This window comes from Astyanax mexicanus, chromosome 22 (genome assembly GCF_023375975.1).
Source record: "Astyanax mexicanus isolate ESR-SI-001 chromosome 22, AstMex3_surface, whole genome shotgun sequence".
Taxonomy (NCBI): Eukaryota; Metazoa; Chordata; class Actinopteri; order Characiformes; family Acestrorhamphidae; genus Astyanax; species Astyanax mexicanus.
In genome coordinates this window covers 9,041,225-9,066,963 of record NC_064429.1, presented here as the reverse complement: position 1 = coordinate 9,066,963, position 25,739 = coordinate 9,041,225, and the positions used below count along the sequence as shown (strand labels likewise).

The window sequence follows — 25,739 nt, the reverse complement described above, 5'->3', positions numbered from 1 at the left end:
CGGTGTCGGTCTCTCTCTCTCGCCCTCGTCGTTGGTCTCTCTCTCTCGCCCTCGCGCTCTCTAGCCAACGTTCATTTACAGTGATGTCTGCCGTTCATGACACATAATGTGAACTAATTCACGTTCAATTTCTCTATTAAAAAAGGTGTTGCGTTCAGTTCAATGTTCACGAAAAAATGAGCGTGTTCAATGAACGCGTTCTTTTGAACTGGTTCACGCACAACACTGGAAACTAAATAGCTGAAAATTACACAGGGATCAAAAACAAACAAACCAGAATCGCATACATGGCATAGTGTACACACAAAAATCTCCACAAAGAGCTGAAATAAAGTGGCTTATATACACAAAGAGGGTGAGGAACACCTGGGACCGGTAACGAGAGGGCAGAGTAACAAACAAGATGGGTGGGAACACAGATGACAGGGCGGGGCTGAGGCAATAACACAGGGCCATGTGGGGAAAAATAAAAAAAAATTAAAAACAGGCTAAAAGGAAACACACAAGACATGAAAGTGTGACTGCCTGTTTGAGAGAGGAGCCTCTTACTGATCTTTAGGAGCTTTCTGCAGCTCCTCCCACAGTTTTTCGCTGTGTGTCTTCATCAGATCCACCCCAAGTTTGTCCTTTCCTTTGTAGAAAACCATGACTTTGATTTCAGCAAATTTCTCAGGCAGGAGGTAAGAGACCTGCAAAACATTACGTTGTTGAGAAAAAAGAAAAATCCTTATTGGTCAAAGATCTAATTTATTTATTATTTATTTCCATATCAAATTAATGTATTAATTCATATTTAAAAAATTAATTTTGCAAATACCTCATCTTTGGACAGTCGTATCGGTTTGTCTGTTTTATCTTTCTTGTAGAATCGCAGGCAGCCAATTGGATTGTCTTCGTTCTTGCCATAATTTATTTTGACAGGCTGTAATGATGGAGACACACTGGTATAAGTCACTTGAGGGAAAAAATATTATAAAGTATTATTTTTTACCGTTTGGACATTATTGTACACGCATCACTAGAGGATATCTACGTTTTTTGATAGAATTTTTAATGCAAAACCAGAACCATCAGTCTGGATGGAAAAAATACATTTTATTTGACCAAAATGATGTTAATTTTGTGGCAAATATTTTCAGGATGCTAACGTGGCATTTTACACTGCATTATTCCCACATTACTCAACTCAACTTTTCTCAACTTTTTCTCAACAAGCTTTTCCATTGAGCAAATTTGGTACTTGGTATTGAGTGAGCCGAGTAGGGGCTAAAATGTGACGTGTAAACCGTACAGAGCCCTGATTGGCCAGAGAGAACGACCACTCTATCACATGCAGTGCAGTTCACAAAAGTGGAGCACTTACTTTTACTATTTGGGGTATTACTAGAGGGGGCGTGGCTAAAGCTGAAAACATAAATGGATGGAATAAATGCAAGCTTAAGAATGAAAAATATATATATTTTAACTCTGCACCACTTACACCATTTACTCTTTCTTTTAAAATCAAAAATAGTTTATTCCATTGTGAGTCCATAAGTGGGCACTTCTTCATTAGAGGGGCACCTAATGGGGCATTTTCTAACTCAGTACCAGAAGCACATCTATCTGAATTATAATAGTGAGTAATAATTAAAGTAATTAAGTAGCAATACAGATAAATTACAGAAAGAGATACAGAAAGATTGGGCCTTATTATAGCAATCTTTAGGCAAGCCATCAATCATGAACTGTGCAGCTTGATTTAGGGTGTGTCAGTTTTTCTTTGCTATCGTAACAACTGGAAAAGTATGCCTTGTTCAGCTCTAAACGGCATGGACTAATTCTCGTAGTTAATTAGGGATATGTTTTGGACGTAACCTGTAATAAACCAATCAATGTGTCACTTGCTATTTCCTTTAAGAGCCAGGTGTGCTCTGACTTTGGTGGATTGCTATTTTAACGGTGCAGCACTACTGAGCTTTTCAGCAGAGGAAACTGACTTGCGCGTTCACACTGTAAAGGTGCACGAACAATTGTGCCTGAATAATCCTAACTGAACACACCTTATTTTCAGACCACCACGCCCATTAGTGTATATATATTCAAAAGCACTGTTGCTATTTAAACCCTGCAGATGGAAAGTGTGAAAATAGCCTGTTGGCAGGGTGTAAGATAGCAAAGAGCATCACAACGCACCTTGTGCATTATGTGGAAAAAAGTTATTTAACTATCTGTACTAAACTGGAATATTACATAAGCAACAGGGTCTCCTACTCCTGTGAATATTTTACAGCACTTACCATAATGATAAAATCCTCTGCAGTGAACTGTGTCTGTTGTCCGCCAGCCTCTTTCTTGGCATGTTCCACCCAGGCCACCAGCTTTGCCTGATGGTAAAATGAGAACATCAGTTGCTGCATTTAAGTGGAAAAGACCCCTGTGCTACACTGTCTAAAATTTATACAATTTAATAATCAGATCATCAATAGATCTACAATTGGACATAATAGCAGGACAGGTAATAAAGGCATGTTTAGGACAAATCTATAACACTATCTTTATGGAATGTTTCTGAAAAGCCAAAATATACGATAGAGTTGGATTCCTATATCTTAACATAAACATCTTTACACTTTAGAATAAATGTGCCAAATGTACCCAAAAAAATATAATTTGATGTTGCATTAATGCCAGGTTCCTCATAGTTCTGCCTGGATTAGCATTTTCTTACTTTTATTATTCTGATTCAACAATAAAACCTTGATAACTCATAAAATGTTTATCAACAGGTTTGGTTTTGGTTTAGAAATTAATCTTAAAGGCACCATTTGTCCTATAGTGCACTACCTCCCCCTCCCCAAAACACATTTTTCTAAAAGCCATAATGACTATAATGTTCTACTATTAAAATGTTAATGTTGATAATGAAATTTGGGTGCAGGTGTGATGGATCACAGTATAAACCAATAGGAAGTCGGAATGGTATATGTTTATACTTCTCTACATCCAATTACAATCAGATTCACTGGATTCATCTGGATAGAGATTTATCTGGATAGGGCTTTTATTGAACGATGAGAAGCCGGAATAAAAACCAGCTGAAATGAGTAAATAGGAGTAACGAGGCTGTTTTTAAAATATAAGGAGTAGAAAGTTTAGATAATTGTGTGAGAATGTAAAATAATTACTCCAGTAAAGTATAGATAACCTACATTTTTACTTAAGTAAGATAAATAAATATCTCAATTCAATAAAAACAATAGTCAGTAACAGGGAGCACAATTCACCTTCCACTTCTCAGCGCTGTCCAAGTGTTTCACATCTTTAGGCTTACAGGTTTTACCATCAATAAACTTGTAAAGATCTCGTTTAGAAAGTCTCTCAACGATTTCCCGTGCTGTTGAGAGCTCTGGGTCTGTTGAGTCTAGAATTTGTTGGAGAATGAAATCTGTAGAAGAGACAAATCTAAATTCACACTGTTGTTCTGCGACAAAACAAAAGGACTTTGTACTAAAAACACACTTACCGTATATTTCACACTACAAGGCACACTTAAAATACGTTAATTTTCTAAAAAATCATCAGAGCTGCTTATAATCCGGTGCTCCTTATGTATGAATTCTATCAGTCAGCTATTAAGGAGCAGTAAAGCCACTCTACTGAAGTACAGAGTTATACAGGAGTTCCAGTTTAGTTAGCATTAGCATTAGCCGCTAACCTCATACACCACCACCATGCTAATCAGTGCTAATCACTGTAGTGCTGAGAATAAATGATCCACCATCCAAATAATAATAATAGCTGGATCTCTGTGGTGGTTTTCTACCCTGTGAGGCTCTTAGTATTAAAGAACAGGGTGAAAATAAGGGCGATAATAATAAAGTATACAGAGAAACAGACACAAAACTACAGTCTGTAATTATTATACAACTACACAGTGTCCTATTATAAGATCAGTGAGTCTGGAAAAATGGATAATGAGTGTAGAAACAAGAAGCTGGTGATACTATTGTGAAAAGAAATATGGAGAACCTGTGAGTTTCATGTAAGCGCTGGGATCTTTTACTGCAGCCGAGATGGCGAGCTTTTTATCAGCTGCTATGAGAGCATTCACTATCCTGAAAAGAAACATAGTGAAAATATGCTAATAAATGCATGAAGTAAAATGCATTTTGTTAGGTAGAATTATTTAGATTTAGATTAGTGGAGAACTCACATGTTTTCCACAGCCTTTGTAACCCGGTGATGGTAGAAGTTATGGTGCAGGTGGCTGCGAATGTGAAAGAGTTCGTACATGTTCATCGCTTCCTAAAGGAGGAAAAAGAGAAAGTTTAAAAGAGAAATATTTCTAAACCACATTTTCCATGTATTAAAGATCACCTTGTCTCTAATGCAGATCTGAGCTCCGAGTTCCTCATCAATGCAAACTCTTGCAAAAACCAGGTAACGTTCATGAGAGAAGTTACATTTAATACCCAGGTGGTGGCAATCCCTGTACAAAGGGCAAAAGATTAAACCAACAGCTGTTTAACATTTCACACATTAAACACACACGAGAATAAAACTCACCGACTAAAATAGTCCATTTTGTCAACATCAATGCCGGTTGTCTGATTGTTCACAATCTGATACAGGTAGGACTTCTCCCTTGTCCTTCCTTTATATGCCCACTGTGTGATGCAACCAAGAAATTTGTTTAGTTTTTTTTAGAGCTTTATTTTCACACTATGCAGGTTTTCATATTCTTTTACCGTTTATTATTTACTATTTATTTAATAATAAAAACGCTTCTGTAAAAAAAAAAAAAAAACAGGCATGTTATTTTTTTCCCCATAATATATTTAATTCAGCAAATTAACAGATATTCTAGTCAAAAAAGTTTAGAGATGCACAGAATATTTGGCTAAAATGACTTTTATGGTTTTAAAAAGCACTTTTATGGTTTGGCCAGATTATCTCTAATGGGGGATATTTTAAGTGACAGACTCTTGAAAGATATGAGCTGCTTATGGCTAGGATTATAATGTTAGCTGAGCTAACTCAACATTAGCATTTGTTTATTATTTGCCAAAAGAAAGTGGTTACATTTCTTGGAGTAAATTTCATTCAACTGTGACTTGAGTAGCACTGCTGAGGTAAAAAGAAAAGTTATTGATTTATGATTAGAATAGCACTGCTTAAGTAAATTCTTGATTAAAATAGCACAGCTGATGTCAATTTGTGTGCTTTGTCATTATGTATGCTATGATGTCAAAATGTTCACTGTTTAATAAATATTAGCATTTTTATGTTGTAATTGGTTTTTCTTTTAAAAAGGAAGCCAAAATACATATAGATTTAAATTTATTTTGTGGTGGGAAAAAGTAGCATATAAATAAAAACCTGTTTTTGGCTAAATGTGGAAAACCTCGGCTTTGACCACAGATTTTCATTTTGGTCCATCTCTATTAAGTTTGTGTCCTGTAGAGGATTTGTTAATATAATAACATAATAATTCATTATTATTATTACAACTGCAGACTTTCCTGGGGATCTTGGGCAGAATGAGAATCTTCAGGGTTCTTGCTGTTGGGTGGATTGGGACCGTAGATAAGCTCCTTGATAAACTGGAAGTCTTTGCTCTTAAATTTGTATTCATTTCTCATGACCTCACCAATGCCATTCTCTTCAATCAGGTAATCAAACATCCTGACTGACATCTCTTCATGCTGTTAGGAAACAAAGTCCACAGACAATAACTCAGTTTATGATACAGATGAACTCATTACTGGTCAATTATCACATATCATAAATATTTATAACATACAATATAAAGTACCTTCCAGTTTGATTTTGGGTTCAGTTCCTTCATAAATCCCTCAAACACATGAGAGAACGGGCCATGACCTTCATTTGAGAAAAACACAACAGTGTGGATTAGGATATAGAATCAAATAATACAAATAATACAAATACAAAAATACAGAGTAAATATACCATAAATCTAGAATAAAAATATGTATTTGAACAGAATGTACTCAGGTTGGGCTCTGGTTTCTTAGCATGGTTAATTAACTGTACTTGAGGATACAAAACTGTTCAGTGGGAGGGGTTAAACATTATGGGGTCTGCCTATTGGCCAGCCCAGCCAGACTGTTGCCATAGTGATGTTGGATGAGCCCTTTTGACGGCATGCTAACGCCACATTAGCAATGTTTAAAGAGGCTAGTAGTAAAGTGGGACAAGGCTGGTAGGTTGAATGAGACCTGATGCAACAGCCATTGACCAGACACCGTAATTAAGCAATGCATCAAATTAAAAAAATGCAACCGGTTTAACAGGTGTGCAACAGGTGCTACAGTTGAGTAAAGAATCCTCAAGGATGTGTTTGAGTTCAGCCAAGGATCCAGTCTTTAATGGGCAAATCTGAATCGAATCAGAAAGCGATTCTGAAAGGAGTCAAGAATCATTTAAGGCTCTGAGTCTGCGTTAAGTCAAGAATCTTCAAGCTTAAGTTTGAGTTGAGCCAAGTCAAAAATCATTTAAGGGCAAGTCTGAGTTGAGTCAAAAACCATTCAAGGGTGAGTGAAAGTCAGGATTATTCACGGTTTAGTCCAGGCCCATTCCAACAAGGCAAGCAAACCGATCAGTTGCCTAGGGACTGTTTATGAATTGAGTTCAACACAAACTGTCTGAGCCCCCCTTAAATTTAAATTTTGTTACGCTCAATGCAGGAAAGTACATCACTGTTATCGGAATCCCCCTCAAAGGGGGCTCGGGCTCCTCCCACTAGTTGCTGACAGTAGCCAGGTAGGTTAGTGATTCATGCAGCCGGCAAAATATATAAACTTCAGTAATCTCTTTTGCTTGGGGCACCTAAATTCTTTGAAACAGCCCTAGAAGAACCTAAATTCTTTAAGGATGAGTGTAAATTGAGTCAAAACCCCTTATAGGCAAATCTGAGTTGAGTCAAGAATCTTCAGGAGTCAAGAACACCTCACCTAGGTCATGACACAATCCTGCGATCTTCACACAAAGCTCATCAGTATCAGTTATATCCAAACTCTTATCAGTTCTCAGATTTTGGACAAGCTTCCCTGCCAGATGAGCCACACTGTTAATAAAACAAAATATAATATACATTACAATTTCCTGATGTTAAAGGCTTCTGTGAGCATTGGAATGGAAAGTGTAGTGATTCTGTGAAGTGAACTATCAGCATGTTACCCAATCGAGTGCTCAAAGCGATTGTGAGAAGCTCCTGGAAAGACAAAATAGTCTCCACCAAGCTGTTTGATGTTCCTCAAGCGCTGAAACTGAGGAGTGTCAATTATTTTCACCAGCAGAGGGTCCAACGCAATGTGGCCATGAACAGAGTCATAGAACACCTGCAATTAAGTATGTGGGTGATGAGAAGCAGCCATATTTTATACATACAACTACCAGCCACAACATTAAAACAACTGTAAGTTGAATAACATAAACAATATGGTCATAATGACAAATCAAGAGGTAGATACATATACTGTGTTATGATGAAACAAGAAAAAATGGGAAAGAATAGGAATCTGAGGGTGTTTTCACCTCTAAAAGTTTGGACCAGAGTCCAACCCAAGGTTTGTGTGTTTATTACCTTGTATACTGTATATTTAGTATATGTACACCTCACCTTCCACTCAGATGATTCATCCATGGTCACACTTTTTCTGAGCCTGAAATCTTTTGAAAGAAAGCACAAAAGCATCAGTATGGAATGTATACTGACTTACTTTTGGATAAATATCCATGGTAAATATTTGTAATTACAGTTACTGATATATTGTTCTAGAAATAATTATATTAAACAATATTTTTTTGCTAATGATGACATAATACACCATATTACAGACTAATCAACTTTTAATAATTGTGAAAATTGAGATATTGATCTATCATTGAGAGAGGTTTTTACAGGTCAACCTTCTTTCTGTTTCAGGTGAGCACAATCCCTATGGGACTAATTGGTTCCTACAGTCAACTCACAGCCCCAGTGAAAAATTAATAAGAAGCTCCGTAGTTTACAGACTTTAATGCAGTTGTGGCTGCTTCTACATCAGCAGAACAAATAGAAGACTCAAGGTCAAAGCTTTTGACCCATGTATTTTTAGATTTGTTTGCCATGACATATTAAAGGCTTGATATTTTCTTCCTAATAAACACAATGGTTTAAACTAAGGCCAGCAAAAATAACTGAGGTCATGTATTTTTAATCTATAATATCCCATCCAAACCCAATTCCAAAATCATCCATACACCTGCTGTTCTGTCCATTTGGTCTCCATCGTGAAAACACCTGTGCTACTCTTATAAAAAAAAAATACATAACATATTTTATTAAGTAAACTTTAGTTTAGCGGAGCAACATAAAATTAAATCAGCATACAAAGCGCAAAATACAGTTTTTAAAAAGTTTGGAATTTGCGTCTTATATCTTCTCCGAAATCCATATAACCCAAACCTAAGGAACAAATATATTAAAACTATATGCATATATAGGATGCATACATGGTAAAATAGTTTGTACTGTTTCAACTATAAAACAAAGTTTAAATTGAAGTATGATCCAAAAATACGTTTACATTTCTATATACCTTAGCTATAAGCTATAAGCGTATGTATATATACAGACCACTTCAGTGTCTGAATCAGTTTCTCTGACTTTCTCTGGCTATTTATAGATATATGTTTGAAAAAAAGAACATTGTTGTTTTATTTTATTAACTACAAATGACATTTATTCTAAATTCCAAATAAAAATATTGTCATTTAAAGCATTATTTGCAGAAAATGAGAAATGGCTGAAATGACAAAAAAGATGCAGAGCTTTCAGACCTCAAATAATGTAAAGAAAACAAGTTTATATTCATAAAGTTTTAAGAGTTCAGAAATCAATATTTGGTGGAATAACACTGGTTTATAATCACAGTTGCTTACATTAACTTTATGCCTTTACACGTGAAATTCAAGCAGTTCAGCTTTGTTTGATGGCTTGTGATCATCTTTCTCTTGATTATATTCCAGAGGTTTTCAATTTGGTAAAATCAAAGAAACTCATCATTTTAAAGTGCTCTCTTATTTTTTCCAGAGCTATATATACATATATACACTTTTATATACATGAAGTTTATCATAGCATACCCGAGTAGAGGTTTTAGTGAGGGTACCTCTCTCTCTGCTTAAGTAAAACCCAGAGATTCGGACAACGATAGATAGACAGCAACATACCTCATCAGTATGGAATGCATATTGGCTTACCTTTGGATAAATATCTGGAATAACAAAATTTGGAAAGTCTGACAAGGTCTCGTCTTCAGAGAATGAGTATTTCTGGGTATCTTCTAGGAATGTTTAACAGCCTTCCACCAGCCTGAAGAATGAAATCCAACAACAAGCCCTTATAAAACAAGCTGTTACACAACATCACACCACACCCTGCCTTGTTTATGGCATTATAGCCACAGCTGCTCAGACTGTGATGTGATGGGTAAACCTCATATTTCCTCATGTTCCACATCAGCACAACTCCCAAAGGAAGAGAGAATGAAAGTAAATCAACACTACTCACACAGCTAGTAAACTCTATATCATCTAAATACACCCGTTTTCAAACCATCAGTGTGTCTTTAAAAACAGTACGTTCATTAATGGCTCACAAAACATTCATGAAACAGAAAATAATCAGTGAATCAGTTCATTTTACTGAGCTGTTGTTGGCACTACTTTTTTCAGGGGAGGATTTAAATTGGAGTTGTTCAGTCCTGTGGTTCTCCTGCCAGCGACGTTGCGCAGAGGAGAAAACGTCAACGCCGTTTTCGCGTACAGCGCTAGGTCTGGGTCTGCGTTGCGATTGGCTGTTAAACCTGTGGTAGGCGGGATATGTCGCAAAACAGGTGGAAAAACAAATAGCAGTGCTACACAGTTTATAAAATCGTCGTTTTACACTGTTTCTGTTACTTTATTACCGTTAAATGTTTAGTTTTTGTGTGTTATATAGATGAAGAGGAGTTTAGTAAAAGTTTTTTTTGGCCAAGAAGTGCGATAAAGTTCAGGTGAGGCTGTGAACTCTTATCTTAAGACATTTAAGGTTAGCTAGTTAGTTAGTGGTTAGCCGCATATCCACAGCTGGATAAAAAAAACTTATTTTTACGATAAAAACATCACTGAAATGTGCTATATCTTGAGTTTTAAACTCACTAGGCACTTTATTACATGCTTAAACCGATTTTAAGCGAGTTTTCTAATATTTTTACCTCAGTGTTAAATGTTTTATTAAAGTTAGCTAAACAAGCTAAAGGGGTAATTAATTTTCCCGCCTCACTGTGAGCACAGCGACCGTGAGCATTTAGACCTAAAGACTTTTAGCTGTTAGGCTCTTAGAAGATTTTAGCCTTTATTACCACACTATGTTAGGTTTTGTGTGTCAAATGGACGAAGAAGAGATCAGAAAATAGTGTTGTTGGCCAAAAAATGAACTAAACTGAGGTGAACTTTGACTGATTTTCCACATATCAACAGCCGTGCTGTACACTTCACAAAGAAATTTACTTTTATGTTAAAAAACATCTCTGAAATGTGCTATATCTTGAGTTTTAAACTCACTAGGCACTTTATTACATGCTTAAACCGATTTTAAGCGAGTTTTCTGATATTTTTACCTCAATGTTAGATGGTTTATTAAAGTTAGCTAAGCTGAGTTAGCTAAGTTAGGCTGTAAGAAGACGTTATAGATTTTAGACTTTATTACCACACTATGTTAGGTTTTGTGTGTCAAATGGACGAAGAAGAGTTCAGAAAATAGTGTTGTTTGCCAAAAAGTGAACTAAACTGAGGTGAACTTTGACTGATTTTCCACATATCAACAGCCGTGCTGTACAGTCCACAAAGAAATGGATTTTTACGTTAAAAAACGTCTCTGAAATGTGCTATATCTAAAGTTATAAACTCACTAGATTTTAAGTGAGTTTACTGATATTCTTACCTCAGTATTAAATGTTTTATTAAAGCTAGCTAACGAGCTAAAGAGGTATTTAATTTTCCCGCCTCACGGTGAGCACAGCGCAGGACATAACTCAGCAGTTTTCCTCAGGTGGCAGCACAGATTGCCGACAGACAGAAATCAGTAATGTTAAGTAATTGAACCAAAATCAATAAACCTTAAAGACTTTTAGGTCTAAATGTTATGAGCAGGGCCAGATCTTAGCTGTTAGGCTCTTAGAAGATTTTAGACTTTATTACCACACTATGTTACATTTTGTGTTTCAAATTGACAAAGAAGAGATCAGAAAATAGTGTTGTTGGCCAAAAAGTGAACTAAACTGAGGTGAACTTTGATTTTCCACATATCAACAGTCGTGCTGTACAGTCCACAAAGAAATTGATTTTTACGTTAGAAAATGTCTCTGAAATGTGCGATATCTTGAGTTTTAAACTCACTAGGCACTTTATTACATTCTAAAACCGATTCTAAGCAAGTTTACTGATATTTTTACCTCAGTGTTGGATGGTTTATTAAAGTTAGCTAAACAAGCTAAAGAGGTAACTAGTTTTCCCGCCTCACTGTGAGCACAACGCCAGGACGTGACTCAGCAGTTTTCCTCAGGCGGCAGTACAGGGTGCAGACAGACAGAAATCGGGAAGTGAATCTCTTAAAAATTATATTTTTAATTAGTAATATGAGCCAAAATCAATAAACCTTAAAGACCTTTAGGTCTAAATGTTATGAGAAGGGCCAGATCTTATCTGTTAGGCTGTTAGATGTTATTTTAGAATTTTAGCCTTTATTACCACACTGTGTTACATTTTGTGTTTCAAATTGACAAAGAAGAGTTGTTGTTGGCCAAAAAATGAACTAAACTGAGGTGAACTTTGACTGATTTTCCACATATCAACAGCCGTGCTGTATAGTCCACAAAGAAATTTATTTTTACGTTAAAAAACATCTCTGAAATGTGCTATATTTAAAGTTATAAACTCACTAGGCACTTTATTACATTCTAAAACCGATTCTAAGCAAGTTTACTGATATTTTTACCTCAATGTTAGATGGTTTATTAAAGTTAGCTAAGTTAGGCTGTAAAAAGACGTTATAGACTTTTAGTGTAACACCTTAGCCCATGTCTGTCTTCTGTTTCTCCCTCATTTGGTCTCTTGTGCTCCTGCCCCTCTGTTTTCCAGTCAAGTGTTCCCAGCCGTGTGCTTGTGGTGTTGTTTTTGTACCTGTCTCCACCCTAGCTCCGCCCCAGCCCTGCCCTAGCTATTAGTGTTCTCACCTGTGTCCTGTCTGTAACCCTGCCCCCTCGTCATCCAAGCCCAGGTGTTTCTCACTCTCCTCCTGTATTTAAGCCCCTCTGTTTGAATGTTCAGTGTCGAGTCTTTTGTATCCTGTTTGTATCCTGTTTGTATCCTGTTTGTATCCTGTTTGTATCCTGTTTGTATCCTGTTTGTATCCTGTTTGTATCCTGTTTGTATCCTGTTTGTATCCTGTTTGTATCCTGTTTGTATCCTTGTCTTCCGTGTAGTCTAGTGTTGTGTTCCATGGTCCCTGAATCCAGGTCTGTTATTATATCTTAGTTAGTTTACAAAGTTTGTTAAGTATATGTTTCTTGTGTTATAGTTATTCTGTGTTTTATTTTACTCCTAGTTTTGTTCATAGTTTTCTTAGTTCTGAGTTTTTTGCGTTACCCGTGTTTTGTTTATTGTTTTATTTTATCTTGTTTGTTTAAATAAAAGAAAATTGCACTTACGTCCATCCCTTCCACTTCCGTGACATTTAGCCTTTATTACCACAAGGTGTTAGGTTTTGTGTGTCAAATGGACGAAGAAGAGTTTAGAAAATAGTGTTGTTTGCCAAAAAGTGAAAAAAACTGAAGTTTTTTTGGGTTTCCACTGCCGTGCTGTACAGTCCGCAAAGAAATGGATTTTTACGTTAGAAAACATTTTTAAAATGAGCTATATCTAGAGTTGTAAACTCACTAGCAGTTTTTTTCATTAGTTGGCAGTACAGGGTGCCTACATACAGTTTTAAAAATCATATTTAATTACTAATACAAAACCAAATTAATACAACTTTTAGGTCCGAAATTATGAGAAGGGCCAGAGCTTATCTGGACAGATATAAGATGGAATTTTCTGTTAGATGTTGAGTGATGAACACTGTTAGTTATCTAGCTAGGTGAACATTTTCTTATCTTATAGATGTTAGGCTGTGAACTCTCAGTAGTTTTACACAAAGGAACAGATTTTTACATTAGAAAATGTTTTTAGAATTTGCTTTGTCTTGAGTGGGAAACTAACTAAAACCATGTACTGATCTTTTTTCCCTTAGTGTTGGATGTCCTCGTAAAGTCTAAGCTCATGGCTCCAGAAGACACCGCTCAGCGGCTTTCATCAGGCAGCAGTAGGGGGTGTTGACAGACAGGGTAAATGTGAGTAAATGGACTTTATATTAATTTATACATACAACTCTGGAAAATAATATATGTTTGAGTAATATGAATATATGAATATATTGTATCTAAAATACTGACAATATTTCTCCCGAATTTCTAAAACACACTAACACTGCCAGGCTATGGAAACCTATAGTGTTCTGGTGCTTCTGCTAGCCTTAAATGCAGTAAACTGTCGGCAGCGAACTGTAAAAAACATAAGTCAGTAACAAACGCTATAAGTATCTCTCACAACACTACACCAGTTTATTATAGCTGCACCTTTATTCACCTTAACATTACACAACTATAATAGACACTCTCACATGCTAGAAAGGTATATTCTGATGGTCATAGGTTACTCAAATATGTCTTAAAGAGTAAGTACACCCCAAGATATTTTTTACATTAATAGCTGAAATATGTTGCCCTTGCTTAAAACGCTTGAAAAGTAGATGAAATATAAAAATATAAAAAGAAATTAGATATTTGATCATATTTTGTTCAAATACTTGCTTAGTAAAGACTAAATAAAATAAAATAGTCTTAATAAAACTAATGTTCTTTATTGTTCTTGGTATACAAGTATAAGTATAAAAGCTGGTCTGGAGACTTTTATTATGAAGCATATAACGAAGCAATAGTGGATTAGCCACAATGGCTAACAACGAATAACTGGCTATGTTAACTGTCTTTCCGAGCTAAATTATTATGCTGGTGTGACTGTGACATTATGAGCAGGTTAATTATAGGAAATATATTGTGACAGCATGAGAAACAACTCTGAAGCAGAAGTGGATAGACCAAAATTTTATTTGTATAATCACAAAATACATTTCACACAGTTGTTTTAGTTACATAGCTAAGCAAACCCGTTACTACATATGAATGCACCCTGCTTCCACTATTATGTTAAAAGTAATGAATTTAATTTCCTGTACCCAACATTTAAAATCACTTCAATTGTCACAAATATCAAATTACAGACCACTCTTTACCACGGCAATATTTCACCCTAAATGTGCAAAGATTTTGATTATTACAGAAATATTATGATCAAAAAAGATAAAAATAAGATAAAAAGATAAAAATTAGATAAAAACAAGATAAGGTAGCGAAGCTTAAAACATTCTGAGATCTATAATCTCTGAAAGGCACTTTGCAGTTGCTTCTGATGCTAAACTTAATTAATCAAATGGAAACTCTGTAAAATTAAGATAAAATTCATAAGAGATAAATGATATAGTCCCAGACAAACATGCACAGGTTGCTATCTAAATATTTTGGGGAGTTTATACTCAGTTATATAATTTTGGCGGAAAAAGTACTAAATAATTCCAGGCACAGTGGAGAGAATTACCTTGGCCTCTTTCAGCTGAATCATCTTTACATTAATTTACTAATGAGGGCTGAAATCTCCATGCCAGCTAGATTATGTCCACCATACATCTGGTAGCACAAACATATAAGATAGTTCTGGGAGAGCAGTGCAGAGTTTTGGATTAGGCATTTTAATTTTAGTGTCATGACTGGACCCCCTATAGCAGTGGTTCTCAAACTGTGTATGTGTAACACTGGTGGTATGTGAAGCACACCAAGGTGGTACACCTCCAAATAAACGTTTTTAATGTATCAAAAACAAATGATTATTTGAGGATGTGAATACCATAGGATGTCAAAATCCACGGGTTTTAAGAATTTGCCAGGTTTCATTGGAGACAATATTGTCACTGTGAGATAAAAACTTAATTTTCTCCAAATGTCAAGAACTTCAAAATAAAAGTCATTTTGCAGCATTTCTATTGGATATATACATTTTAATATCATTAATTTATTGTGTTTCACAACAGGATAAGGATATCCAACAGTGTTATTACAATACACTGTTTTTTAGGTGGAACTTTGTAGTTTGATTGCAGATGGTAAATAGTCTAAAATGTGTGAGAACCATTAGTGTATAGGGTCAGCCATTTTCAGTCACTGATAAGAATCTACTTAATTACTTTGTACAAGCTGTTGGGAAAAATGTTTACAAGCTTTACAAATATGTATATGCCATATGCCAATTAAAAAAAATGTATATGATACAATGATGCGTCATTGTTTTTACGAAACAAATTTAGATAAAAGTATTTGCGCAACTCAAGCCCTAAGATTACTTGTAAGAGTTTTTATATTTGTGCTTTCTGTATTTCCTCTCAGTTTACTTATGAGCACTTTGCCTTCTTGGCAGGTGGAGCCTCTCACACTTTTCGCACTTGCTTCCACAATTTTTCGACATGATCTTCAGTGAGTCCCTTGTAGAAAAGCATCACCTTACTGATTTCAGGTTGGCAAGGCAGGTGGTATGATACCTACAGAGAAATGCATTTTTTAAGGTTATAAACAAATGTATAAACAGAAACTCCTACTAATTGTGATGTAACTATGTTAAGGTTATGGTATCTCTGCTTTTTAGTTATCTGATTAAAACTAAATTAGTTCAACCAACAAAGAAAAGTAGACACTAGTCTACTAGCTCTGGCAATGTACTGTAACAGTCAGTCCTGATTTTTGTGCTGCAGTGCCAAATTCAGTCACATCAAATATGTGTTACTGCTAGGGGTGTGACGAGACACTAATATCACGAGACGAAACGAGACACGATACTGGGTTCATGAGAACGAGACGAGATTTAAAAATAAAATTTTAAAGAAAACGTCAAAAATAAAAAATGGCTTAAACTATTTTTATATTTTTTACCTTTTTTTTTTTATTTGACAAAATCATATAACGCACACTTAACAGAATGGCTTCTCTCACACATTGATTCTATAAGAAAAATAAATAAGAATAAAATATAAAAATAAAACTTTTCTAGGTCTTATATAGTGCAAACAATAAGTGCAAACCACAACCAGTCATATTAAGACTAGGGTTTGTGTTTTTTTCTGCTAAATCTCTTGTAATTGAACTATTCATAACCATAACCAGTCATATTAAGACTATGCTTGAAGTGCAAACAGAGACAGAACGACAGAATGTTTTAAATACAGTACAGAGCTAAGGGATTAGTACAACTGCCTATGAAACAGTCACGTGTAGAATTTACTTACAGTATGTACATATGGTTTGTGTCTTGTTGGTCTCTCTGTTACCGTTTATTGTTTCCACTGGAGCCAAAATGCAGCCAGACATACAACTTAAAAGTAGCAGAAGCATCTTCTATACAAATACCTGAATTTTCCTCTTCTGCTGAGAGCTGCTCTCACTGCTCAGCCACCACACTCACTGCTATCACTACTGTGTAGACCCCCCCCAGACCCCCCCCCCCCCCCCCCCCGGGCGAGACAGGTTTAAGCCTGACGAGAAATATCGTCACGTTTTAATCTTGTTTTAATCTTGTTTTAATCTCGCACGTGGCACGAGATCTTGTCACACCCCTAATTATTGCACTTACCACTTTGAAGTTATTTGCAGTAAACCTGAGCTGGTGGTGTTGGGCTTTTTTCTGGATGCTTTTTAGCCAGTTCTCCAGCAGTGTCTAGAAGTGAAAAGGTAATGAGAAAAATGTTTTGTGGACACTTGTGTTTCTGTAACTTCTGCCAAAAAAATAGGAAATCTTATTTATTCTGTTTTAAGCCAGGCGGACACTGTGCGATTTTAGCCCGATTTTAAGCCCGATCTGGTCGGATGCGACTGAATTTCATGATCGGGCCGAATTTTAGCTTGATCGTGCGTCGTTTGTCGTGCAGTGTGAGAGGGGAAGCGATGTCCGATTAATTGCCCATACGAGCTGCGAATGAGCAGTCGGGGACCAGGGATCTCTGACATGCCAGAAATTTTGGTCGCTTGTCTCACAGTGTGAGCTGTTTTGCGGGCCGATTTCTTAACGTCACGACCTGTTTTCCCAAAAATCTGCACAGTAACTATAAATAATTATTAGTCATATTTATTTCTGTCAGTTATAAGGATTTATATTTATGTTCGGTACACAGACTTATAGCTTAATATAGCAGACACAGGCATTCTGCTGTTTAAGAATTTCAACAGATGCTTATTCTCAGTCAATAGCTGGAGTTTTTGAAAAGATAAATTAAAAGAGAAAATAACTTTGACAAACATACATTTATTTTATTTCACTTTGTTATTATATCTGAAAAATAAAGCACATTGTCAGCGTCTGGTGCTGCCCGTCAATTATATAAAACTTAAAACATGCACAGAAATATAAAGCTATATTTTATAATTCGTTTCTTTTCGCCAGGGCAAATTTATTAAAATTATAAATATATTAATTTATAAATTAAAATCTCGTCCAGTGCTCCAGAATATTAGCCACGCAAAGTCAGCTTAGCGGAGCGCGTGGCATTGCGCGCAGAATAACCTCTGTCTTCTAAAATAAACGTTTTAATAAATAAGGTCGGAGAAGTGTAGTAAAATTAATGCTATTAAACTTACTAAAGTTAATAAATGTACTGATAATTAATCAAGATAAATCGGACAAAATGCGCTGCGCCTCTCTCTCGCGCTCTTTCGCAGCGCGGAGCTGAATTCAGCGCGAGGCTACAGATAATACAGTTGAATACAGTTGAATAAAAATAAGTAAGGGCCTGTAAGTACAAGCAAAGGACCTGTAAGTAAATACTGTCAAATATAAAGAATAGTTTGAGGTTTTGGTGAGCTGTTTTCATGATTTGAAACTGAAACTAACTGAAACTTTGATTATTCTGCAGAAAGCCTGGGTTATTTTAAACGAATTTTTAATGAGTTTATATTTTATATTTTTTATTTATTCATTTTAATTATTTTTCTTCTTTTATTAATCAAATCATTAAATATATATCTTCATAAGATATTAATGTTTTACCTTTTATGTCAATTTTTATGATCTTTTTAAAAGGTCCTATTTTTTCTTTTTTACGTATATATTTTATTCGTCTATAATAAATGTCAGTTTTTATTTCTGTTTTTTATATTTTTATATATTTTTAATCCCTTTTAAACTGTTAATGCTCAGCGGCACTGTAAATGAGGGTCCCTATCCAGTGTGAATAATCGATTGCTTGTTTAATAGTCAGTGTTGCAAAACCAGTTTTTACATAAACAATAAACAGAATAAAAAATAAAATTTATTTTATTTAAGCTGCTGGTGTTTCTTTCGCAGCCTGACGCGCAGTAATTTTTCTATGCGCTCTCCTTCTACGGACAACCCGTAGAGTCCACGTCGCCTCAGCCACCTGCGAGTCCATGTACGTCTCTTCCGTGGACTTTCAGCGCACAACAGGGCACAAATAAGCAAAGCTAAGCGCTTTCTTTTGCAAGGCGACATGTTGTGTTGAAGCGAGAGTTTGTACGCAAAGAAAGCTCCGCCTACGGGCTGCGTTTAGACTTGCAGTGTAAGCTCCCCCGTCGCAGCAGGTCAGTCGGACCGTACAGTGTGTGCAGATGAATCGCAGGCGTTGTTCATACACGACAAACGATTCAAACGTGCAGTGTGAGCTCTCCAGAACGCATCCGATTAAAAAAAATCGCACAGTGTCCGCCTGGCTTTAGGGTGTGCAAAAACTTGGTCCGATTGCCTTGTACAGGTGCCCCAGCCCAATTTCCCAATCTATTCTCTCCCACTAGCCTGAGCACACTTATTTGCTCACAACAAAAAATACAAAATTTTTTGATACCCATTTTTGATACTTGCAGTGCCTTCGGAGTGTAAATAAAAGCAACCAGTTTAAAGATATAAAAATGAAAGAAAACCCTCATTCTATGTCTGCCTCACCTGAAATCTCTGATTCTGTATTCTGAATAATGACAGATTAAAACTGAATTAAATTAATACATTTAATTTAAAAGAAAAGCTGCTCTAACAGTCATGGCTTGAAACAGATACACTGCTTTTTTGTCTGAAATGCATGTGTATTACATTGAAAATATTCTTTAAAAAAATCAGACTGTAGGGAAGAAATGTGCACGATTGGGTGTGAGTACAGCCTTTAATATAAGAATTAAAATGTAAAGATATAGTGCCTCCTAACATCTTTGTTGAAAACAGCCCACCCAGCACGAAAAAGACTTGAAAAGTATTTTTTCAGCTTTCTGTTTTTACTGAAAGGGAACATTTAGCATATTTTAACAACATAGAGCATTTGTCTAGAGAGAAAAAGGCTGTCGCTTAATCGCAATCAGGTAAAAAATAGGGTGACTTACTCTCCATTTCCCATCGTCCAAACGTATCAGTTTATCAGTCTCCATTGCTTTCTCATCAATGAGGAAGTAGCCTTGTCTTAAAAGTCTCACAGTAACTTCCTTTGCTATTACGAGGTATAAGCATATGAATTCCCTGAAACGGTAATCTGTAAAACAGGAAAATAGATTTAAAATAGTATGCTTTGGTAATAAGCCAGGTTTTAATGTATTTCAGGCTTTTCAGGGTGAAGAATATTCCAGTAGTGTATGCTTCTGGATAAAGTTAATTTGCTAGTTTTTGCTCTTATATATGTGGCTTTCATTTTTGCAGTTGCTATTTAATGTCAGTCAGATAACCAGGATACCCTTTCCAGAGAGCCTAGTGTACTCTATGTTCTTTTTTAAAGAGAGATTAAGGAAGAATCTGTGAGATCCACAAAAGCACATAAAAGTTTCTTCTTTACCTATGAAGGTTCCAAGGCCCACAATTTGCCTGGAAACATCAAAGAACAAAAAAATGTTTAATTGATGGAGACAGAAAGTAGATAATAATATTCTACATACATGTAGAACATGTACAATGTTCAAATGAAAAAAATCTGCACAAAAAAACATATACAGATTTAGAAGACAAAATGCATGTTACCAACCAAACAAATTATAGATATACAGTACCAGTCAAAAGGTATTTTTTCTTTGTTTGTATTATTTACTGCATGAAGGAACACACATGCTGCTATGTAGTAGACGTGTTCGGCTTCACAAACACTTGAAATAAAAACCCAAACCAGTCTGTTTGGGGTGAGTTGGAGCGCACAGTGGACCAAAAGCAGTTACCAAGAGCTCAGCATCTTGAGAACTAATTTAAGGAGTTGGAGAACCATCCAGGTTAAGGGTGGGTTAATGTTAACAGTGAGAGATAGAATATTAAAAATAAAATCTAGAAAATCAAATTGTATAAATTATATAAATTGATTTGCATTTTGCAGAGAGAAATAAAAATTGGATCACTCTGACAAACAAGACTTAAAACTTGGTGTCAGAACCCTTGTTGTCAAGCACAGCAGTCAGACGTTTTTTTGTAGCTGATGATGAGGTTTGTGCACATGTCAGAAGAAATTTTGGTGCACTCCTCTTTGCAGATCATCTCTAAATCATTAAGATTTTGAGGCTGTTGCTTGGCAACTGGGAGCTTCATCTCCCTCCATAAGTTTTTATGGAGTCCATGACCTAAAGGTGCTTATTTTTGAGCCAATCCTTTGTCGCCTTGGCTGTATGTTTTGGGTCATTGTCATGCTGGAAAACCCAGCCAGGACCCATTGTAATGTCCTGGCAGAGTGAAGGAGGTTGTCACTCATGTTTCCACTTCCATACTTGACAATGGGGACGATGTTCAGGATTTTAATCCATTACGGCATAATGTCTCAACAATGTTTAACAGTGTGTCTTACTTTTGGGTTTGTAGCACATAGACCCGCCTGGAAGTCTGGCAGGAAATCCTTAGAAAGCTCTTTGGTCTTGCCCATGTTTTAGAGGTTAGACTCTGACTGATTAATTGAGTCTATGGACAGGAGTCTTTTATACATGTTACTGTTTAAGACAGCTGTATTTAATGCAGGTAACGAGTTAATTAGAAGTGTTTAACTAGTCTGTAGGAGCCAGAACTCTTAATGGTTGGTATACGTATTTCTCTCTGCAAAACGCAAATAAATTAATATAATTTATACAGTATGATTTTCTGGATATTAATCTCTCACTGTTAAAATTAACCTACCCTTAAAATTGTAGACTGTTCATGTCTGTCAGTAGGCAAGGGTTCAAATAATTATTTCCCACACTGTACGTCTACAATTTTTCAAAAACCTCTTCAAAAAATCTCTTTATTGCCTCTACCTTTCTGCCGTTCAGTTAGAGACAGTAGATAATCTGCTCACACTCAGTTTGTTATCTATCTATCCATGTTATCCGTATAGAGTCAAGACATTCATCAGTAGTCACTTTGTGACCACAGATACAAACTACAATGAACAGACCAGTACCCCTGCTGATCTAAGGTGGTGTAAGTAAAATTACGTGCAATTTAAAGGCAAGTGTATAAGAGGTTAATCAGTTTTTTCTGCTAGATGTGTTTGTGAGCAAACGTTCCTGAAACAATCATACTTCCAACAGTTATCTAATGGATCAGGCTTGAAAGATTTTGGTTCTGATTTAGGTACCGAAAATCTATCTTGATCTTGAAATCTTGAAACAAAAATGGCAAAATGAACTTGACATTGTACTACTTATTTCATTGTAGTTTTCTGATTTTATAAATAATAAAGTTTGTTACCATAGAGCTCACTTAAATGTATTGCAATAGCTACTAGCCAGTAGCTCATTTGTGTGATGAAATGCTGAGATAAGATAGAGCCATAAAGATTTACCTTAAAAATAATCTAAATTACAGATTGGGACATTTTCAGTAATGTAATATAGTGATTACAATTTTTTTTTTTTAATGTTTTCTTATTTACGATGACCTCCACTGCATGAAATCCAGTCTAAGAATAATGTATTTAGTTTGGAGACAGGGCCTAGCATATCTTCTTGTAACCTTATCAGTCTTACCAGAATTGTACGAGTTCCTCCATGTGCAGTCCTATGTACAATACATAGAGAGTACAGGATTCAGATTCGGGAGCTCTGTACGGGACCTGTAGAGACAGAATTTAAATATATAAGTAAAATAGGTAGTGATATGTGCACATGGGTCAAAAATAAGTCCTTCACTTAAAAATAATAATAATACAGCCCCCCTTTTGTCTTTTATTTCAGGAGTCATAGTGAATGTTTTTATTATCTTTACACATTAATTTCAATGTTTAAAACAAAAGTACCATTTACATGGTGTCACACTCGCACTTGCATTACAGTTATTAATGTTTGCAAGAATGATTTATTTTTTGCATAATTTATTTCTATAATCTTTATGGGTGTAAATTACCTTCAGATATATTTTTCATAAGCATACACCTGTTTATTTGCATTATTGAATTCAATAATATGAAGACATAAAACTTGTTAATTTAATAGTATGTTCTTAATTTGAACTTTCAAATTGTAAATTGTAATTTATTTGCTTGTTGTACTAAAATGTAGAAAGTTTAGATTTTGTAGATTCTGTACTTGATATGGTAAAGTACTATTAGAAGCTCTGGTGTTGTGCTGTAACCATCAAAACGGACTTCTGTCCATAGTGTATATTTTACTGAACCCACCAATTTAAAATCCTTTGCAGTGTGAACAATCATCTGACCACCAGCTTGTTGCTCGAGTTCTCTCACCCAAGCCTCCAACACGTTCTGGTGGTACAAAATGGTGGGAAAAGAATCTTATGTCATGTTGTAGACAAATTTTGATAAGAAAACTGCAACCAAAATTTTCAGTAATAAAATCATGTAGGACCATTTGTAAGACAACATTTCCAAATTCTCTTCAGCTGAACAGTCATAAAACAATGTAAAAACATGCCATGCAAATGATTTGGCACTAATATTAAAGTGTTTTGCTTTTGTATACCTGTAAAACCTATGGGTTATGATCATTTCTGGGCTATGAACTCTCCAACAACCAACCAGTTATTACTAATGTCTCTATTAGATGTCCTGTTGGTTGGATCCAGACAAAATCAACAAAACACAAAAAGCTGTCACGGTATTATAAGTGACTAACCTGCAACTGAGTGCTGTCCACATGTTCCAGTTCTTTTGGCAGGGATGTTTCCTCAGCAATGAATCTGTAAAGGCCCTGGTTTGAAAAAACCTCACAGATTTCCTGCGCAGTCACCATCTTTTTCTCCAACAGTTGAATTGCTTGGATTTCCAGCAGAATGGCTTTAGTAAAACAGAAAAATACTAAATATAAAATCTACAAAAAATTACAGGTATAGGTAAAAAACATGAGAGCAAGCTGGTTCTATTAAGAGCCAAGTAAAATAGGTTAAATTAGAATAACATTATCTTAGATAATTTTTAATCTAAACATGTACTATGTGGCAATAAGAAGTAAATTAATTATATTCATATCAAATTTAGAGTGTGAGGTTATTGCAGTTGGTATTTGTGCTTGTGATAGTAATGAATAATTTTTCAATACAGCCAAGTGTACTGTATATTCTGTTTAATGACAGAGGGAGTGAACCTGTGAAATCCACATAGGTCCTGGAGTTCTTTATGGCAGAAGAGAAGAAGTCCAAGTCATTCCTGGATAGATTAAAGCATTTGTGTTCAGTTGGTGGGGTTGGGGGTATTCAAATAAAATATAAACTTAAATATTTAATTATTCCGTTGGTTCTGTTGTAGATCTTACCAGAAATGTTTGATTTCCCTTCTGGCCAGTTCCTCAACATCTTTGTCTTCACCCTTGTAGAAAACCATGACTTTGGTTTCAGCAAATTTCTCAGGAAGGAGGTACGAGACCTGCCAAGAGATAACATTCAAATGCCAAGAGTTTATTGTAAAAGGGTTTAAAATATACTGCAGTGATTCTGTGACATATCATTAAAATCATTATTACACATTTTCTTGTACCTCATCTTTGGAGAGTTTTATTGGTGTGTTTGGATCGGATTTCCTGTAGAATCTGAGAGAATCAATTGGATTCTTGTCCTTCATCCCGTAATTGAATTTGATTCGCTGTAATGAGACACACTGTTAGTAATCATTTAGTAATGAATAGGAAAGTAATATGCACACATGACATGCCCTGTAGCCTGGCGCTGCTAAGCTGCTAGATATGGAGAGAATAATGGGAACAAAACCCTCGCGCTTGATAAACTTTAAGTGGACAGAACTAGTTAAGCTGCTGTGCGGTTCCACTGCAAAAAAAATGTTTTAAGATGATTTTGTTCTGATTTGATTCAAATTATGAGATTGTTTAACTAGAAAACTTGTTACTTGTTAATTCTAAATGCTCCAGACTTATTCCACAGTTAACACTTATGGCTAACATATTAAAATGTAGAAACTGTAGTTTATATTTAACTTAATATCTCTGTTTTGTATGGAACTGCTTAAAGATTTCTGCAGAGTAATTAGTGTTTTATTAAACTTACCACCACTGTAAAGTCCTCTGGATTGAGCCTCGGGGCACCAACTGGTGTCTGGATGTTTTCTAGCCAGGTCTTCAGCACTTTCTAATTGCAAAACAGTGAGGATAACCAAGTTTCAGGCAGGTAGTTTAACATTTTGTAAAACAAAAATATAAAAGGAAAAAAAAAAAAAATTCTCTGATTGAAATACTGCTAGTGTTTTTTTTTACAAGTTGGCTATTAATTTGAATTTCTGACAAAAAAGTAATATTTGTACGGAAAACAAAATTAGTAACAGAAAAAAACTAACCTTCAACTTTTCATCACTGTCCAAGTGTTTCAGCTCCTGAGGCTCAAATGTTTTCGCACCAAGGAACTTGTACAAGTCACGTTTTAATAATCTTTTAATGATTTTCTGGGCTTTTCCAAGACTTTTTAGAATTTTCTGAAGAACACAATCTGTAAACAGAATAATTTTTTTTTTTATTGCAGTATGTACAAATTACAAAGTTTGCAGAAACATGTCTCTATTTAATATACACAATAAATATGGTATAAAAAAGCTTCATGATTTTCCTTTATAAATCATTAGTTGTTCAGATCAGCAATTTCAGTTAAATTGATCATATAGCAGACGAACACATTGATATTTGAGAAAGAAAATGAAGTTTATGGTATTTACAGAAAGTGTGCAATAATTCACTAAACAATATAAGGCCCATCTTTGCTTCTGAGATACTCAGCCTCTCTAACATGCTCTTTTTATACAATTGCACATTAGTTGTAAAATTCTCCTGTTGCAGCTGATTTTTGTTAGTAACACCTACTTTGCCAGCCTTTTGCCCCAACATGTTGCTGTCATCAAGTTTATGTGTTCATGTTTTTCATGAAACATCTACAATGTCTCACTTTTAACATCTACGTTACATTCTATTGTGAGCAAAATTAGGTTCTAGGAGAAGTTATATTTGGTCATAGGCTCTGAATTAAATTTTGGATTAAATTTGAAATGATTTGATCAGCCCTAGCCTACGGTGGCCGAGAAAGCCCAACGCAGTGCAAATTGAAAAGCGCTGCAACAG

At 35.4% G+C, this 25,739-nt stretch overlaps 2 protein-coding genes across 2 annotated transcripts in view; both read right to left on the bottom strand.

Annotated features, from left to right (window-relative positions):
* Positions 1-495: 495 nt before the first annotated feature.
* Positions 496-9,399, bottom strand: LOC125787064 (deoxynucleoside triphosphate triphosphohydrolase SAMHD1-like). Its single transcript, XM_049470845.1, has 14 exons — positions 9,253-9,399; positions 7,628-7,677; positions 7,186-7,346; positions 6,960-7,072; positions 5,798-5,865; positions 5,491-5,687; positions 4,549-4,668; positions 4,360-4,471; positions 4,196-4,287; positions 4,012-4,097; positions 3,267-3,427; positions 2,280-2,366; positions 818-922; positions 496-689 (listed from the first exon to the last, which is right to left on the bottom strand). The coding sequence occupies exons 2-14, from the start codon at positions 7,649-7,651 to the stop codon at positions 546-548; spliced, it is 1,470 nt and encodes a 489-aa protein (XP_049326802.1). The 5' UTR covers positions 7,652-7,677; positions 9,253-9,399; the 3' UTR covers positions 496-545.
* Positions 9,400-15,667: 6,268 nt separating this feature from the next.
* Positions 15,668-25,739, bottom strand: part of LOC125787063 (deoxynucleoside triphosphate triphosphohydrolase SAMHD1-like) — a 29,826-nt gene continuing 19,754 nt past the window's right edge. The window contains exons 11-22 of the mRNA XM_049470844.1: positions 24,968-25,116; positions 24,682-24,762; positions 24,158-24,262; positions 23,937-24,046; positions 23,769-23,830; positions 23,301-23,461; positions 22,847-22,930; positions 22,197-22,282; positions 20,054-20,082; positions 19,611-19,756; positions 16,864-16,947; positions 15,668-15,778 (exon numbers count right to left, since the gene is read on the bottom strand). Of these exons, the coding sequence (XP_049326801.1) occupies positions 15,668-15,778; positions 16,864-16,947; positions 19,611-19,756; positions 20,054-20,082; positions 22,197-22,282; positions 22,847-22,930; positions 23,301-23,461; positions 23,769-23,830; positions 23,937-24,046; positions 24,158-24,262; positions 24,682-24,762; positions 24,968-25,116 (1,208 nt within the window). The remainder of the gene's footprint in view (positions 15,779-16,863; positions 16,948-19,610; positions 19,757-20,053; positions 20,083-22,196; positions 22,283-22,846; positions 22,931-23,300; positions 23,462-23,768; positions 23,831-23,936; positions 24,047-24,157; positions 24,263-24,681; positions 24,763-24,967; positions 25,117-25,739) is intronic.

What these genes read in the sequence shown, in the direction of transcription:
- LOC125787064 (XM_049470845.1), bottom strand. Translation starts at nt 7,651, where the DNA reads ATGGATGAATCATCTGAGTGGAAG. An exon ending in CGCTTTGAGCACTCGATTGG is followed by an intron (nt 7,073 to 7,185) that starts GTAACATGCTGA and finishes TTTTATTAACAG; the next exon opens with TGTGGCTCATCTGGCAGGGA. An exon ending in AGATCTGCATTAGAGACAAG is followed by an intron (nt 4,288 to 4,359) that starts GTGATCTTTAAT and finishes TTCCTCCTTTAG; the next exon opens with GAAGCGATGAACATGTACGA.